Source organism: Lutra lutra, chromosome 17 (genome assembly GCF_902655055.1).
Source record: "Lutra lutra chromosome 17, mLutLut1.2, whole genome shotgun sequence".
Taxonomy (NCBI): domain Eukaryota; kingdom Metazoa; phylum Chordata; class Mammalia; order Carnivora; family Mustelidae; genus Lutra; species Lutra lutra.
In genome coordinates this window covers 52205796-52219511 of record NC_062294.1, presented here as the reverse complement: position 1 = coordinate 52219511, position 13716 = coordinate 52205796, and the positions used below count along the sequence as shown (strand labels likewise).

Sequence of the window (13716 nt, the reverse complement as noted above, 5' to 3'; positions counted from 1 at the left end):
GGCAGGGGAAAATGAGGCCACTTCCGCTGGCCGGGAGGCGCCTGCCTCCGCCTACTGGCAGTTGTGGTTTTCCGCATCTATTTTTCCACAAGAAGTGGCTGCGAGTTACAGATCGGTAGCAATTGGCACAAGTCATCTTATAAATTTCTAACATATAATATATGAGATAGATGGAGATATATATATCTAATAATAAGCCATGTACATCCAATATAAGACACATACATGTATACCCCATATACACATGTATATACATATACGTATACATGTATATATGCGTATACACATACGTGTGTACACATGCATGTACACATACGTGTGTGCATATATACACATGCGCGTGTTGTGCGCACACACACACACACACACGTGTGTGTGTAGTAGAGCTACCCAGAGATGCCGGCTCTCTTGGGTCCCTTTAAGGAACACCTTCCACTCCCTTCCATTTCAGAACCCCGGAGCAGGGTTGCCTAGCTGTAGTGGAGGTCAAGGGTCATTGCTTTGTTGGAAGTGGAGTGTGAGGGGCCAGGAGGGAGGGGATAAGGGCAGGTCCCAGTGGGAATCCCCCCCTCCCTCTGAGCCCTCTTTCTTTGCCTGCTTAATTCCCAGAGACCCAGAGATTAGGTCCCCAGCTAAAGAGAGAGTTAGGTATGTTTAGAAATTGGCCAGAGAGGCAAGGTACCAAAGTGTGAATGTGAAAAGCCTCCGCAGGCACAAGGAGATGAGCTGCCCCATCCCAGGCAGGTGGGTGCTGGCCACCTGGGGTCAACAGGGGTCGAGTGTTTGGGGCCAAGAGTCCTAAGTTCCCATGCCTGCATAAAGGAGAGTTAGCTATTTGGAGGGAGAGAGAACTGGATTCCTGGGCCCATCGAAGTCATGAAAGCTGGAAACAGGCTGCTGGATCCCTGATGGAGGAGGTGCTAGAATTCAGGCTGCTTGGGTCCAGGAGAAAATTTTAAAGCTTAAGATCAGGTGTTGGAGGGTGGAGTCCACTGGGATCTTGGGTCTGTGTCCTGATTCTTCATTCTTGCTTCTCCAGAATGTCTCAGGAGAATGACACATGGAAGAAAGAGTGAGTGGGGGCAACAGGATGGGCAAGGATCGAAATGGGGGTGCAGGAGGGGCTTAAGGTTTGATTATGCCCACACTCACTTCATGGCTTTATGACCATGTTTGCAAGTTCAGCACCGTCAGCCTTGCAGTAAGGGGCTGGGGGTCTGGACTCCTGCATCCTACATTCTAGACAGGCCAGTGCTGGGGAAAAAGAGTTTCAGAACTGGTGGGACAGACTGAGGTTCTGCTCCTTCTGTGACCTCATGAGTGCTCAGAACCCGAAGTTGGGCAAGAAGGAAGGGAAGGAGGGGCTTTGGGGCAGCTGGGGTGCCCTGCTTGTTATCACCATGAGCCTGCACCTCTCTCAGGGTGCTGGGGGATGAGCTCATCGCCATGAGGCTGCAGAAGCTGGAACAACAGGTACTATGCCAAGGAGTCCTGACACCCCCCAAGCCCCCCATCCCGCACCCCCACCCTTCGGTCTTCCAAAGCTTCCAGGAGCACCACCCCAGGACTTGTTCTGGGACTCCTGGCCCTCCTTGGCTCTCTCCGAGCCTCAAGTCTGCAACTGGGAAATGAGAAAATAGGAATTGGAGATCCTAAAGAAGCAGACCTTGGTGATGAGAATGCAACATTTCTAAGGAACAAGGGTTCTGGAGCGCAGGACTTCTAGGTCCTGGGGGACCTGACGGGGTGCCAGGACTCCTGGATCCAAGGAAATAGGAGATGAGGGACTGAGAGCCTGGACTCCAGGACTCCCCTCCAGGCATGCCTCCCCTTACCCCAGGCCCTCCTTCGCCCCGTCTTCCCGTTCTGTTCCTGGTCCCCACACCCCCGTTTTACACTCGGCAGAGACGGCTCTTTGAGAAGAAGCAGCGGCGGAAGCGCCAAGAGCCCCTCATGGTTCAGGCCAATCCCGACGCTTCCCTGTGGCCCCGGCGACCATGGCGACGGGAGGAGCGCCTCGCGGGTGACAGCGGTGAGGAAAAGTTCTAGTGTCGGGCAGGAGCCTAGGCCCAGAGGGAGGGGTCTGCGGGAGTTTGGGACCGGGCCCCAAGGGCCGAGAGGGGAGGGTCCAAGCGGAGTCCTGATGAGACCCGTACCGGGCCCTCGGGCACCGGGGAGCAGGACCCGGGAGAGCTCAGGGGCGGAGCAAGGAGAGCGCGGGGGCGGAGCCCGGTGCAACTAGAGGGTGGGGCGCGAGAGCCGGGGCTGTATCCGGGCGGGGGAGGGGGCAGCCCTGGAAAAGGCAGAAAGGCAGGGACTCAATTCCGGAGAGTGGAGGCTGGAATTAACAAAGCCCCGGGGTCGCGTGGGGGCCGAGGCCTGGATCATTTCAAGACAGGTCCTGGAGAGACCGAGAGCTGCGTGTGCGATCGTGCAGGCACGGAGTTAGCCGCAGGGATGTGCTTGCTTGAGCCTTAGGATGGACTTTGCGTTCTGCTTGGGTCTCCGGGGTTTGGGCGGTCACGCAGGGAGTCGCTCAGGGCGGTCTGGGAGTCATTGAGAGAGCGGCTCTTCGCAGAGGACTGGAATTTGTACATAGTGTTAATGGGCCTCGCTGCACCTTCTCCCAGGCCTTGGGAACCCTTTCCTCCAGGAAAACGTGCCAGAGGCACACCTGCGCTCTGGTGTCCACAGTGCCCTGGGCATCGTGAGCTGCGGTGGAGATGGCAGCGGTGAGCGTGGCCCACTGGCATCGCCGACAGAAGGAGGTAATCTCGAGTCCTTGGGCCGCCTATACCCTAGAACTACACTCACACCAGAATCCAGGAGTCTGGAATCTCAATCCTTGCTCTCCAAAGAAGCCAGGAGTCCAGGACCCCAGGGGCCCTGTCATCCCTCACACCGAGGAATCCAGATCCTGAAACTACTCCTTCTCCAACACTCAGGAATCTCAATCTCCAGGCCCCTTTTCCACCTCCCCAACCTCCTGAAATCCTGATCTCTAGTCCCTTTCCTTCTCCTGGCTGCCAGACAGTTCCGATCCAGAGTTGGAGGAAGTTTCCGTGGAGGATGTCCCCACTTCTCCACCTCCTTATAAAGAGCCTCCAGGGACTCGACGCAGGGGTTGGCCAGCCCACCAACGACCTGGTAATTTCGGGGACGCTGGGTGGAATCCGGTTCCCTGGTCCATATGGCCCCCTTTCTTGTAACAGTTTTGTTTTTTAAAGATTTTATTTATTTGATACACAGAGAGAGAAGCACACAGTGAGGGAGGGAACACAATCAGAGGGAGAGGGAAAAGCAGGCTTCCCGCTGAGCAGGGAGCCCAATGCAGGGCTTGATCCCAGGACCCCGAGACAATGACCTGAGCTGAAGGCAGCCGCTTAACGACTGAGCCATCCAGGCGCCCCTCTTGTAACAGTTTTATTGAAATATATTTCACATATCATACAATTTACTCATTTCAAGCTTACAATTCCATGATTTCTAGTATATTTACAGAGACAAGCAACCATCACCACAATCAAGTTTAGAACATTATCATTATCCGGCGCCTGGGTGGCTCAGTGGGTTAAGCCGCTGCCTTCGGCTCAGGTCATGATCTCAGGGTCCTGGGATCGAGCCCCACATCAGGCTCTCTGCTCAGCAGGGAGCCTGCTTCCTCCTCTCTCTCTGCCTGCCTCTCTGCCTGCTTATGATCTCTCTGTCAAATAAATAAATAAAATCTTAAAAAAAAAAAAGAACATTATCATTATCCCAAAGGAAACCCTGTACCTTTTAGCAGTGACGCCACCCCCCCCCCCAACACCCTCCCCTCCACATCTCATTTCTCCCAGCCCTAGGCAACCACTAACTTACTGTCTCTTTAGATTTGCCTATTCTGGACACTTCATTTATTTTTTTCAAAATTTAAGTTCAATTGGCCAATATATGGTACATTATTAGTTTCAGATGTAGAGTTCAATAATTCATCAGTTGTGTATAACACCCAGTACTCATCACATCATGTGTCCTCCTTAATGCTCATCACCCAGTTACCCCATCCCCCGCTCAGTTTGGACATTTCTTTGAAATAGAATAACATAGTATATGATCTTTCATGATTGACTGCTTTTGATTAGCATGTTTTTAATGTCCCTCTATGTTGTAGCATCATCAGTACTTCGTTACTGTTATTTCTTGTATGACAATTCCTTCTATTCTCATGACATGACCAGAGATTCAATAACAGGGCCCTTGATTATCACCCCAAACCCCGTTCCTCCCTCCCATTTTAGTTGCCAATCTCTCGGATGAGCTCTTTGGGACAAGGTAAAGGGAGGACTCTAACCCCACCCCTGTCCTTAGACCCAGGGGAGAGACTTCTCAGTCAGTGTAGACACCGTGCACATGGGGGAGCTGGAGGATCTGGCATGAGTAATATGGAGAGGCCAGGAACCCAGGATATCTGGCCTTTTCCAGCAGCACTGGTGACCTGGTCCTAAGCTCCTGGGACCCAGGTGCCCTGAACCAGTCTTTTTTTCTGGCTTTTTCCACCCCTTAGGGGCCAGTGCGGAGGAAGAGAGTGAACCCCAGGATGTTGGAGATGAATACGAGGCCCCCATTCCTCAACCAAACCCCGGGATGGATGCTGACCTGGGACGGGGAGACTTGGCCTCCAACAAGGTAGGAGGTGGCACAGCCAATCAGGATGTAAGCGGAGGGCTAGCCTCAAGCTCGAGAGAGGGTGGTTCTAAAACTCTGCAGCCCAATCAGAGGCCCTTTTTGCTGGTGGGTGGAACCTGTTATGATTGGGCTACCAGTGTCTCTGGGTGTGCACCGTTTATGAAGTCAATCTGGAGGATTTAAATTGATGTAAGCATACATCAAAATCCAGCCCACCGAAAGGCAGCGAGCTTTGGAGAAGGGCCAGTTGGCACTCACTCTGAGTGAGTAAGACAGTTTCAGCTGCAGAGATCTGAGCCATGTTAGATGTTATCTAGACCGAAACAACACTGGTTTTAGCTGAACAGACTGCTTTCAAAGAGATTCTCTGGGGACGCCTGGGTGGCTCAGTTGGTTAAGCAGCTGCCTTCGGCTCAGGTCATGATCCCAGAGTCCTGGGATCGAGTCCCACATCGGGCTCCTTGCTCGGCAGGGAGCCTGCTTCTCCCTCTGCCTCTGCCTGCCACTCTGTATGCCTGTGCTCGCTCTCTCTTCCTCTCTCTCTCTCTGATAAATAAAAAAAAAAAAAAAAAAAAAAAGAGATTCTCCCATCTGTAGATGGGGCGGGCGTGGCTCCAGAGGGTCGCTATTAGTGGTGACCAATGAACAGATGATGAAGGCTTGGCTGGGTGGGCCCCTTGAAGGTGCTGGCCAATCAGCACGTAGCTAAGACGTTTGACCAATAGGCAGAAAACATGGTTGGGAGAGGGCGTAACCCTGCGCCGGCATGGCCAATCAGCAGTTGGTAAGGCTGCGGTGGAGGCGGGTCTGAACCATGCCTCAATTTTAATATGGCGCGTGGACTAGGGCGAAGACCTGGAAGGGAAGAAAGAGGAGTCGGAGTCTACAGTAAGGACTTCCCCACCGGCAGCCGAAGAGGTGTCCGAGACCCCGGAAGGCGAGGTCGGCGCGGGAAGCAGTGATGTGGGCAGCTCGCCCCGCGCGCCTCTCCGCGCGCCGGGCCCTCGGCTGGGAGAGGACATGGAAGCTTATGTACTGCGGCCGGCGCTGCGCGGCCGCACGATGCAGTGTCGCATCAGCCGCGACAAGCGCGGCGTAGACAAGGGCATGTTCCCTTTCTACTATCTCTACCTGGAGGCGGCCGACGGCCGGAAGGTGCGGTCTGGCCTCCTCTCCAGCAAGCCCCACCTCCCAGGGGCAAGTCCCGCCCCATTCTGAGGGAGGTCAAGACTTCCACGAATCGCGGTCTTGCTCAATGATGACACTGAGCAAGGACTTTTGAACGCCAACGCCAAACCCTGCCGTTCTCCGAACTAGGCTGCTTTCGCGGTAGCATAGGCCCTAACCAAGCCCGTAACTAAGCCTCGTCCACTCTTGAGATGGGCCCACCTTTCTCAAAGTCAGGCCACGCCGTCTGAGAGTCTAAAACCTTACCCCTTACACACCCTCTCGAAGTGTTGGACCCATTGCGTTTGTCCAAATTCGGCCTCTCGCTGAACCTTCTAATCTATCAGGCCCCTCCCCAATCCTGGGATAAGTCCCACCCCCTAGGAACCAAGCCCCTCCCCTCGCGGATTGCCTAGTCTAGAGCCAAACACGCCCCTCTCAACTGGCTAGTTTGCCCCTCTCGACTGGCCAGTTTGCCCCTCTCAACTGGCTAGTTTGCCCCTCTCAACTGGCCAGTTTGCCCCTCTCAACTGGTCAGTTTCCCCCTCCGCAGCGGCTTGGCGGCCTCTCCTCAAGGCAGTCTTCCAAAGGGAGGGTTTCCCCCTAATCAGTAGCGCTAGACCTGCGTTTGCCTGATGAAATGCCTACCAAAGTCCCGCTGGAGGCTCCTTCCTAGTCTCCAAAGCCACCCAGCCTGCCACAGTTAGGCTCAACGCTGCCAGGGCTCAGCCCTGACCCAGGACCCAGTGGCGGAAGGAATGAGGGGGGTATTAAGATGTGAAGCTCCCCTTCTGGACCCAGCTGATGACTTCCTTCAGTGAGAACCACATCTTCCAGAGCAAGGCTCGAGATACTTTTTGCTCTATTACCCTCTCCTCTGCCTTGGGGACACGTTTTTTTTTTTTTTTTTTTAATCTTGGACCCCTAACCCTAGCCAGATAATAGAAACTGATTCTGATGGGCCAATCTTCCTACCCACAGCACTTCCTCCTGGCTGGGCGCAAGAGAAAAAGGAGCAAAACCTCGAATTACCTCATTTCCCTGGACCCCACAGACCTGTCTCGGGATGGGGACAACTTTGTGGGCAAAGTCAGGTAGGCAGAGCCCTGATATGTGTGGAAACAGGCGGCAGGAGGGCTCGGGGGGTGCCGGGAGGGTTGGGGGAGAGAGGACAATCGGGCCACCAAACACAAGTTCCACCTGTTCTAGGACCTTTCCTCTTACAGATTGATGGGCTGTGTATATCTTAGGCGGTAGCCCCAGCAGGGGTGGAAATAAGAAAACTAAGGGATTTGGAGCAGAGGTTGACGTTTAAGACGTTTGACTTATTGAGTGGCAAGAGGGTGGGACTCCTAATTCCCATAGAGCAGGGCTGTGGTGTGCAGTATTCTTGTATTTTAGGGGGAAGAAGGCGCCTAAAAGGCAGGAGACTAAGAATCATGGCTCATCAAAGAAACAGAAGGGGCTGGGACTGTAGATGCATGGAGCACGGAACCCAAGTGCCAACTAGAGGGTTAATGGGAAGAGTTGATGACACGATGTGGGAAAGCACTTAATGTACAGCAAAACAGTAATTATTTTTACTCTGACCACTCCCCTCCTGGGGCAGATCTAATGTCTTGGGCACCAAGTTCACCATCTTTGACAATGGGGTGAATCCTGAAAGGAAGAATTTCATCCCGGAGACCGCTCGGATCAGAGAGGAGCTGGGGGCTGTGTGTTATGTGAGTGTCTGGGAGACAAGAGAGAATGAAGCAGGACGGTGGGGAGAGAGAAAGAGCCAGACCAACCGGAGCAAAATACCTCCAGGAGACCAACGTCTTGGGATTCCGAGGGCCCCGGAAAATGACTGTGATCATTCCAGAAATCGATGCCCAGAACCAGAGAATCAGTGTCCAACCTCAAAACGTGAGTTGGTTAAGGTTGGGAATTTCTGGGTCAATCGGGGAGGAAGGCCTGGGAGATCTGCCCTAGGTCCTAAGGGAGAAGGGGGCCCATGGCTTGCAGGTGGTCATATGTGAAGCCAGAGGGCGTTTGTCAGATTTCCGTGTTTCTCAAGGAAGAGAGATTAGGGACGCAAAATCTGCATCCCAAGAAAAAAAGTTCAGTGGTGGTAGCTTAACCACGCCCCCTGCTTTATCTTCTAGGAACAGGAGTCGCTACTGAGTCGCCTCCAACGGGGGGCCCGTCAGGGGCTGGTCCTGCTGCAAAACAAAGCCCCGTCGTGGAGCGACGAGAGCGGCGCCTACGTACTCAATTTTCACGGCCGAGTCACTCGGGCCTCGGTCAAGAACTTCCAGATCGTGCATCCGGTTGACCGTGAGCTCCTAGGAACCGGTTTACCTGGGCCAGGGCGGGAAGGGCGAGGGATGAGTAGACGAGAACTACTTCCCCCATCAGCCCTTGAGCGTTTTTCTAGGCAGGGCAGAGTCCGCGTTATTGCAAAGCCTCTTGGGAACTGCAGTTTAAACGGCCCTCAGGGTTTCTGGGCTTAGCGGGAGCGTCGCACAGCCTCTGAGAAGTGGTAATCTCGAAGTTCAGAGACCCGCATAAGGAAGTTGAGGAGTGGGGCTAGGTTTCCTTAGTTCCTGACTCCCTCCTCAGCCGACTACCTGGTGCTCCAGTTCGGCCGCGTGGCCCCAGACACGTTCACCATGGATTTCCGCTTCCCACTTTGCCCGCTCCAAGCCTTTGCCATCTGCTTGTCCAGTTTCGATGGCAAGCTGGCATGTGAGTAATGCAATGAAATGTCATGCCCTCACCAGCTTCTGTGCCTGCTCATTTGGAGGAAGGGCCCCCGCGTGCCTCCTTTTGCACTACCTTACTCATAACCAACACATCCTACTCTGCCTGCGTGCCAGTCCTGTGCTTTCACTGGACTCACGGTCATGGGAGATGCGCCTTAAACAGCAACAAAAAATCAAAATGCTCCTTTGCTACAAAGGAGAAAAGCGTGTGGAGGCACAAGTCAGCTGGGTCACATCAAGGTATCTATAAAAAAGTGATTTTCACACCACGTCTGAAAAATCACGAGCAACTAGGGCCAGAGGGGTCGGGGCGGGAACATCAGGGAGTAGGCACAGCTCATACAAAGGTCATACGGTGAAAAGGGGGCTCGATCGGTTTGGGAAAATGAAAGGAGACTAGTGTGGCCAGAGCCTGGGGAACCACTGGAGAGGGGCAAGGTATTTGAGCCTTTCAGCTGCTGGACAGATCTCATGGGGTCAGAAAAGACTTCTGAGTTGGAGACGTGAACTTGGATGGGTCATTGAAGACAGGCATGGGTCACTGAAGACATGCATGGGTGAGAGAGAATGATTACAAGATTAGCTACACTTACCTAACATTTATTATTCGGCGAACATTGTTTTAAATATGAACTTGGGATGCCTGGATGGCTCAGTTGGAGAACGTTGGGAATCTTGATCTCAGGGTTGTGAGTTCAAGCTTCACGCTGGGTGTGGGGGTTACTTAAAAATAAAACCTATTAAAAATGCAAATAAATAAATATGAACTCCTTTGGGGTTCTTACAGTCCTATAAGGCATGTGCTATTGTTAGTCAAGTTGTATAGGTAAGAAGAGTATGGAACAGGGCTTTAAGAAGGTGAAATTGGACTGCTGAAATCATCAAGCAGCCAGCACTTAAAGGCCAGCGGGAGGACAAGTATTTTCAAGGGAGGCACAGAAAACTGGAATTGAACCCTTTTCTACAGATCAGGGATTCCAGCCCCCAGTCCCCTTGGGGAGATACCTGTCGAAAGTTTAATAAAATTTAGGTCAATACCAAAGAAAAAAAAGACCTGGGGCACCTTGCTGGCTCAGTTGGTTAAGCGACTGCCTTCAGCTCAGGTCATGATCCTGAAATCCTGGGATCGAGTCCCACATCAGGCTCCCAGCTCCATAGGGAGTCTGCTTTTCCCTCTGACCTCCCTTCTCTAATAAGTAAAAGAAAAGAAAAAAAGACCCACCAGCCCTTAGTTCAAAAGAAGCTTAGGACAAGAAGAGGCAAATTTGAGGGATGTTGGGAAATAAGAGTTTGTCCTCTATTGACGTACAAGCCTTTATCCCCGGGGTAGTGGATTATTGTCAGGTTAGTACACACAGTGACGGTGACATTGCTTGTTACAAATCAGCAAGTTTTATTTCTTATCATAAAACGACACACAAAAATAAATAACTAGTAGAAACACAGAACTCCGTGATCTTAGCCACGCCTCCCACTGAGGTCCAGGCAAGGAGATGGGGACACAGGAGTGGGGGGAGATGCCCCAACTTGGCTCAAGGGTGTGGCCTGGATGGAGGACAGTGGTGAGATCTGGGGGACAGCAGGTGTGGCGGCCAGAAGGGAAGTAGGATTCCCACAGCGGGCCCAGGCCCTGGCCCGGGCGGCAGGGGTGAGACAGGGGCCCAGCTGCTCCTGGGCCTGGGCAATCCGCCGGGCGAAGCGACTGCGATCCCGGGCGAGCTGCTCCCAGGGTCCCCGGCGGGCGGCCTGGGCCGGTCCTGCCCAGACAGCCAGGAGATGGACAGAGACCTTCTCAGAGAAGCGAACCTGGAGATGGAGCAGCACAGACGCGTGTCCGCGGCGGGGGTGGGGGAGGGGGAGAGAGAACCCAAACAAAAATGAGTGACGCAAAAATGCTTGTTGTCTGAGTCACTCGCTAGTCAGGGGCCCACGGGATTCTCCACGTGACTCACTGCAGGCGGAAGCTGTTGCCAGGAGCTGACCTGAGCCACAGCTGCTCCCCCTTCCCATGGGGCCCCAGCCTCTTGCAAAGGATTGCATTACAGTGAATGCAGCCCTCCCAACGGAGTTCACACGCAACCGTCTGCAACACGCGGGGGACCCAGAAGTTGAGGCATCCAGCCCTCCTACCCCCCGCCCCAGGCCCAGGAGTTCCAGCTCCTCCCTAAGACTCGAGAAACTGAGCCCTCAGTACCCACCTTTCGCGACTGTAGGGGCGTCTCAGGGTCTGGATGCCGGGTGGGGGTTTCTATGGGCTTGAGTCGCCTCCGCAGTCGGAGGGGCAGCTGAGGACGAGCCCACGGAGGTGGCAGCTTCTCTCCAGGTAAATAGATGGCCACTCGGAAGGGGCAGGGCTCAGCTTCTCCCCGCTCCTCAGCAACTGCCCCTGCCCCCGTGTCCTCCTCTCTAGGCCGGTATATCCAGCCCCTGTGGAGGGCGCTCTGAGCTTGAAGGGAGGGACTTGGCTCAGAGTGAGCTGCTTCTGAATCCTCTTCCTGCTCTGTGTCCTCTTCTGGTCTATATACCCAGGCCCTTGAGAACGTATCTGTGGCCTCAGCTTCTCCCTCCTCCTCAGCTGGTCCCGTATCACTGTCTTCATCTTCCTCCTCTGTGTCCTCTCCTGGTCGATACACCCAGGCCCTCACGAGGGCACTTGTGGATGGGATGGAACAGGGACCCTCAGCTTCTCCCTCCTCCTCAGCTGGTCCTGTATCACTGTCTTCATCTTCCTCCTCTGTGTCCTCTCCTGGTCGATACACCCAGGCCCTCACGAGGGCACTTGTGGATGGGATGGAACAGGGACCCTCAGCTTCTCCCTCCTCCTCAGCTGGTCCTGTATCACTGTCTTCATCTTCCTCCTCTGTGTCCTCTCCTGGTCGATACACCCAGGCCCTCACGAGGGCACTTGTGGATGGGATGGAACAGGGATCCTCAGCTTCTCCCTCCTCCTCAGCTGGTCCCATATCACTGTCTTCATCTTCCTCCTCTGTGTCCTCTCCTGGTCGATACACCCAGGCCTTCACGAGGGCACTTGTGGATGGGATGGAACAGGGATCCTCAGCTTCTCCCTCCTCCTCAGCTGGTCCTGTATCACTGTCCTCATCTTCTTCCTCTGTGTCCTCTCCTGAACACCACTCCCAGGCCCAGGGGTGAAAGCCTGAAGATGAGGGGGAAACACGGCTCTTTCTGACTTCTCTGTTCTCTGTTCTTTCTTCCTCTTTGTCTTGAACCCCTTCCTCTCCAGCACAGTACACCTGAGCTTTGGGCTTGGATCCCAGAGATAAAGGGGCAGTAGGTGTTCTGGCAGCTTCTTTGTGTACAGCTTCTTCTTCCTCCTCCTCCCCTGGACCACACTCCCAGAGTGATGGAGAAAAAGAGAAGAACGTGACCATTTCATCTTCAGCAGCTCCTCCTTCCACAGATGGCTCCTCTCCACGAGGTTCTTGCAGGGTTCTTAGATGGCTGGGGAACAGGGGAGCAGGCTGGCCATTTCTAAATTCACCTCCTTGCTCTTTAGGGACACTGGCTGCTTGGTCCCCACCACACTCTTCGTCATCATCTTCTGAAAGTTCCCAGGCTTTAAGAGGAGGACGGTTGGCTTTTAAATCATGGCAGGCCTCCCAAAATGCTTCTCCATCCTCCTCAGCTGCTCCACTGTCTCCAGTCTCCCCTTGAAAGTGTCTGACCCAGAGGGAATGGCAGGTGGCCGGAAATGTCTTGGCTTCTCCCCCCAGGCCAGTTTCTCCCTGATCGGCTTCGGTTACTGCTTCCAACAGCCAGGGTTCTGGAGGTCCTGGGCCCCTCAGGTGGCTCCAGGCCCTGCTGAGAAGGCCCATCAGTGGGGACAGGAGGAAAAAGGGGTAGGTTTCCCTCCAGGAGGCACAATGATGGGGCACTTGGCCTGGGGCCATCTGTCTGGGCTGGAAATAAACAAAAGGAAATAGAGTTTAGAAGCCATGTAGGGGAGAGCATCAAGGGATGACTGTGAGTCATAGCAACGGAAATAGTAACACAAATAGCAACAAGAGATTCCTGTCCCACATTCCTTGCTGATCCCTGCCACTCCCCTCTCCAGCAGAGGCCCAGTGGTTCCCACCTCTCTTCTCTCCATACCTAGGAGTCTGAGCCAGCCCCCTAGCCTCTTCTCTCAGACCCAGAAGTCCCAGTCCCCAGAACTGAGAATACAGGTCCTCTACTTGGACCCCTTGGGGACAAGGTCCTAGTCCCTGGCTCTCTCATCCTCCTGAGGATCGACAGATCAGGCTCTCCTCCCTCTGAGACTCAAAAGTTAAGACCTCCGCAGGGTTCCATCCATTCCACCGGGGACTCATGAGTCCGGCTTCCAGAACCCTCCTCTCGCCAGGTTCAGGCCTCCAGGATCCCAATTTCTTCTCTTTCCTTCTCCCTGGAGTGCGTCCTTGTCCCACCTCATCCCAGACATAGGAGTCTGGGCTCCCAGGCCCTCGTTCCTCAGGACCCCGGGGTCCCGGCCTCAAACCCTCCTGTCTCGGTACCCAGAAATGCAAACTCCCTCTTCACTGACCAGGAGTCTGATCCCCAGCCCCCAACTGCCGGTGTGGGGGGGGGGGCGGTACCAGGCGTTCGGACCCCTCACTCACCGACTCGGGGCTGCACCTCACCCTGGGGGCAGGAGGGCCGGTTCGTGTTGCCACCAGCGATCGCAGATCTGGACGACTCGGGAGGCCAGCGCGTTCATCTCGCCCTCCGGTGCCGGGCTCGGGGATTCAGGTTATCACCTGCGGGGGCGAGCACTGTCGCAACGAAGGGATACGGGGCTCCAGTCGTAGGCGGGTGTGATCCACAGCGAGGTCGGGAACTGACGCCCCGCACGGCTTTTATAGGCCAACGCGGCCGCGTGTGATGACGTCACGAGGGGAGGCGGGGTTTCGAAACCCAGGCGTCTGGGCGTTGGGGTGGGGAAGGGAAAGTGAGGTCGGAATTCTCGCGGAGATTCGAGGGTTTTGTGTGACGACACCGCGGCGTTTCCGAACGCGGCCACGCCCCGAAATAAGCGAGCTTGTCAATCAAACGCGGGCACTGCCTCCGCCGCCTGGGCGCTCTCCCAGCTCCTTTCCGGGTGGGAAACCGGCTTCCCGCCCGGATTTAAAAAGCAGGC

The 13716-nt window shown here is 54.5% G+C and overlaps 2 protein-coding genes across 6 annotated transcripts; one reads left to right on the top strand and one right to left on the bottom strand.

The window, feature by feature from the left end:
* The first annotated feature begins 515 nt into the window (after positions 1–515).
* TULP2 (TUB like protein 2) lies at positions 516–8596 on the top strand. 4 transcript variants are annotated; one of them, XM_047710640.1, is made up of 13 exons: positions 516–744; positions 1040–1072; positions 1422–1473; positions 1906–2023; positions 2631–2768; positions 3031–3147; positions 4544–4665; positions 5512–5820; positions 6814–6926; positions 7442–7556; positions 7642–7740; positions 7980–8151; positions 8437–8596. In XM_047710640.1, exons 1-13 carry the CDS (start codon positions 722–724, stop codon positions 8568–8570), a joined length of 1545 nt encoding a protein of 514 aa, XP_047566596.1. In that variant the 5' UTR covers positions 516–721; the 3' UTR covers positions 8571–8596. The 4 variants fall into 4 exon arrangements, with proteins under 4 accessions (XP_047566596.1, XP_047566595.1, XP_047566593.1 ...); XM_047710639.1 differs by having other exon boundaries at positions 1906–2032; XM_047710637.1 differs by lacking the exon at positions 8437–8596 and having other exon boundaries at positions 1906–2032; positions 7980–8430.
* A 1356-nt stretch (positions 8597–9952) lies between these two features.
* On the bottom strand, positions 9953–13422 carry PPP1R15A (protein phosphatase 1 regulatory subunit 15A). Of its 2 annotated transcripts, none has more exons than XM_047712216.1 (3): positions 13199–13422; positions 10778–12499; positions 9953–10385 (listed from the first exon to the last, which is right to left on the bottom strand). In XM_047712216.1, the coding sequence occupies exons 2-3, from the start codon at positions 12488–12490 to the stop codon at positions 10038–10040; spliced, it is 2061 nt and encodes a 686-aa protein (XP_047568172.1). In that variant the 5' UTR covers positions 12491–12499; positions 13199–13422; the 3' UTR covers positions 9953–10037. The 2 variants fall into 2 exon arrangements, with proteins under 2 accessions (XP_047568172.1, XP_047568173.1); XM_047712217.1 differs by having other exon boundaries at positions 13220–13422.
* Between the last annotated feature and the right edge of the window lie 294 nt (positions 13423–13716).

Coding starts and splice junctions, on each gene's coding strand:
- TULP2 (XM_047710637.1), top strand. CDS start 722: ATGAGCTGCCCCATCCCAGGCAG. Junction 4,666..5,511: donor GAGACTTGGCCTCCAACAAG/GTAGGAGGTGGC, acceptor CGCGTGGACTAG/GGCGAAGACCTGGAAGGGAA. Junction 6,927..7,441: donor AACTTTGTGGGCAAAGTCAG/GTAGGCAGAGCC, acceptor CTCCTGGGGCAG/ATCTAATGTCTTGGGCACCA.
- PPP1R15A (XM_047712216.1), bottom strand. CDS start 12,490: ATGGCCCCAGGCCAAGTGCCCCATCATTGTGCCTCCTGGAGGGAAACC. Junction 10,386..10,777: donor CGCCCCTACAGTCGCGAAAG/GTGGGTACTGAG, acceptor CTCCATCTCCAG/GTTCGCTTCTCTGAGAAGGT.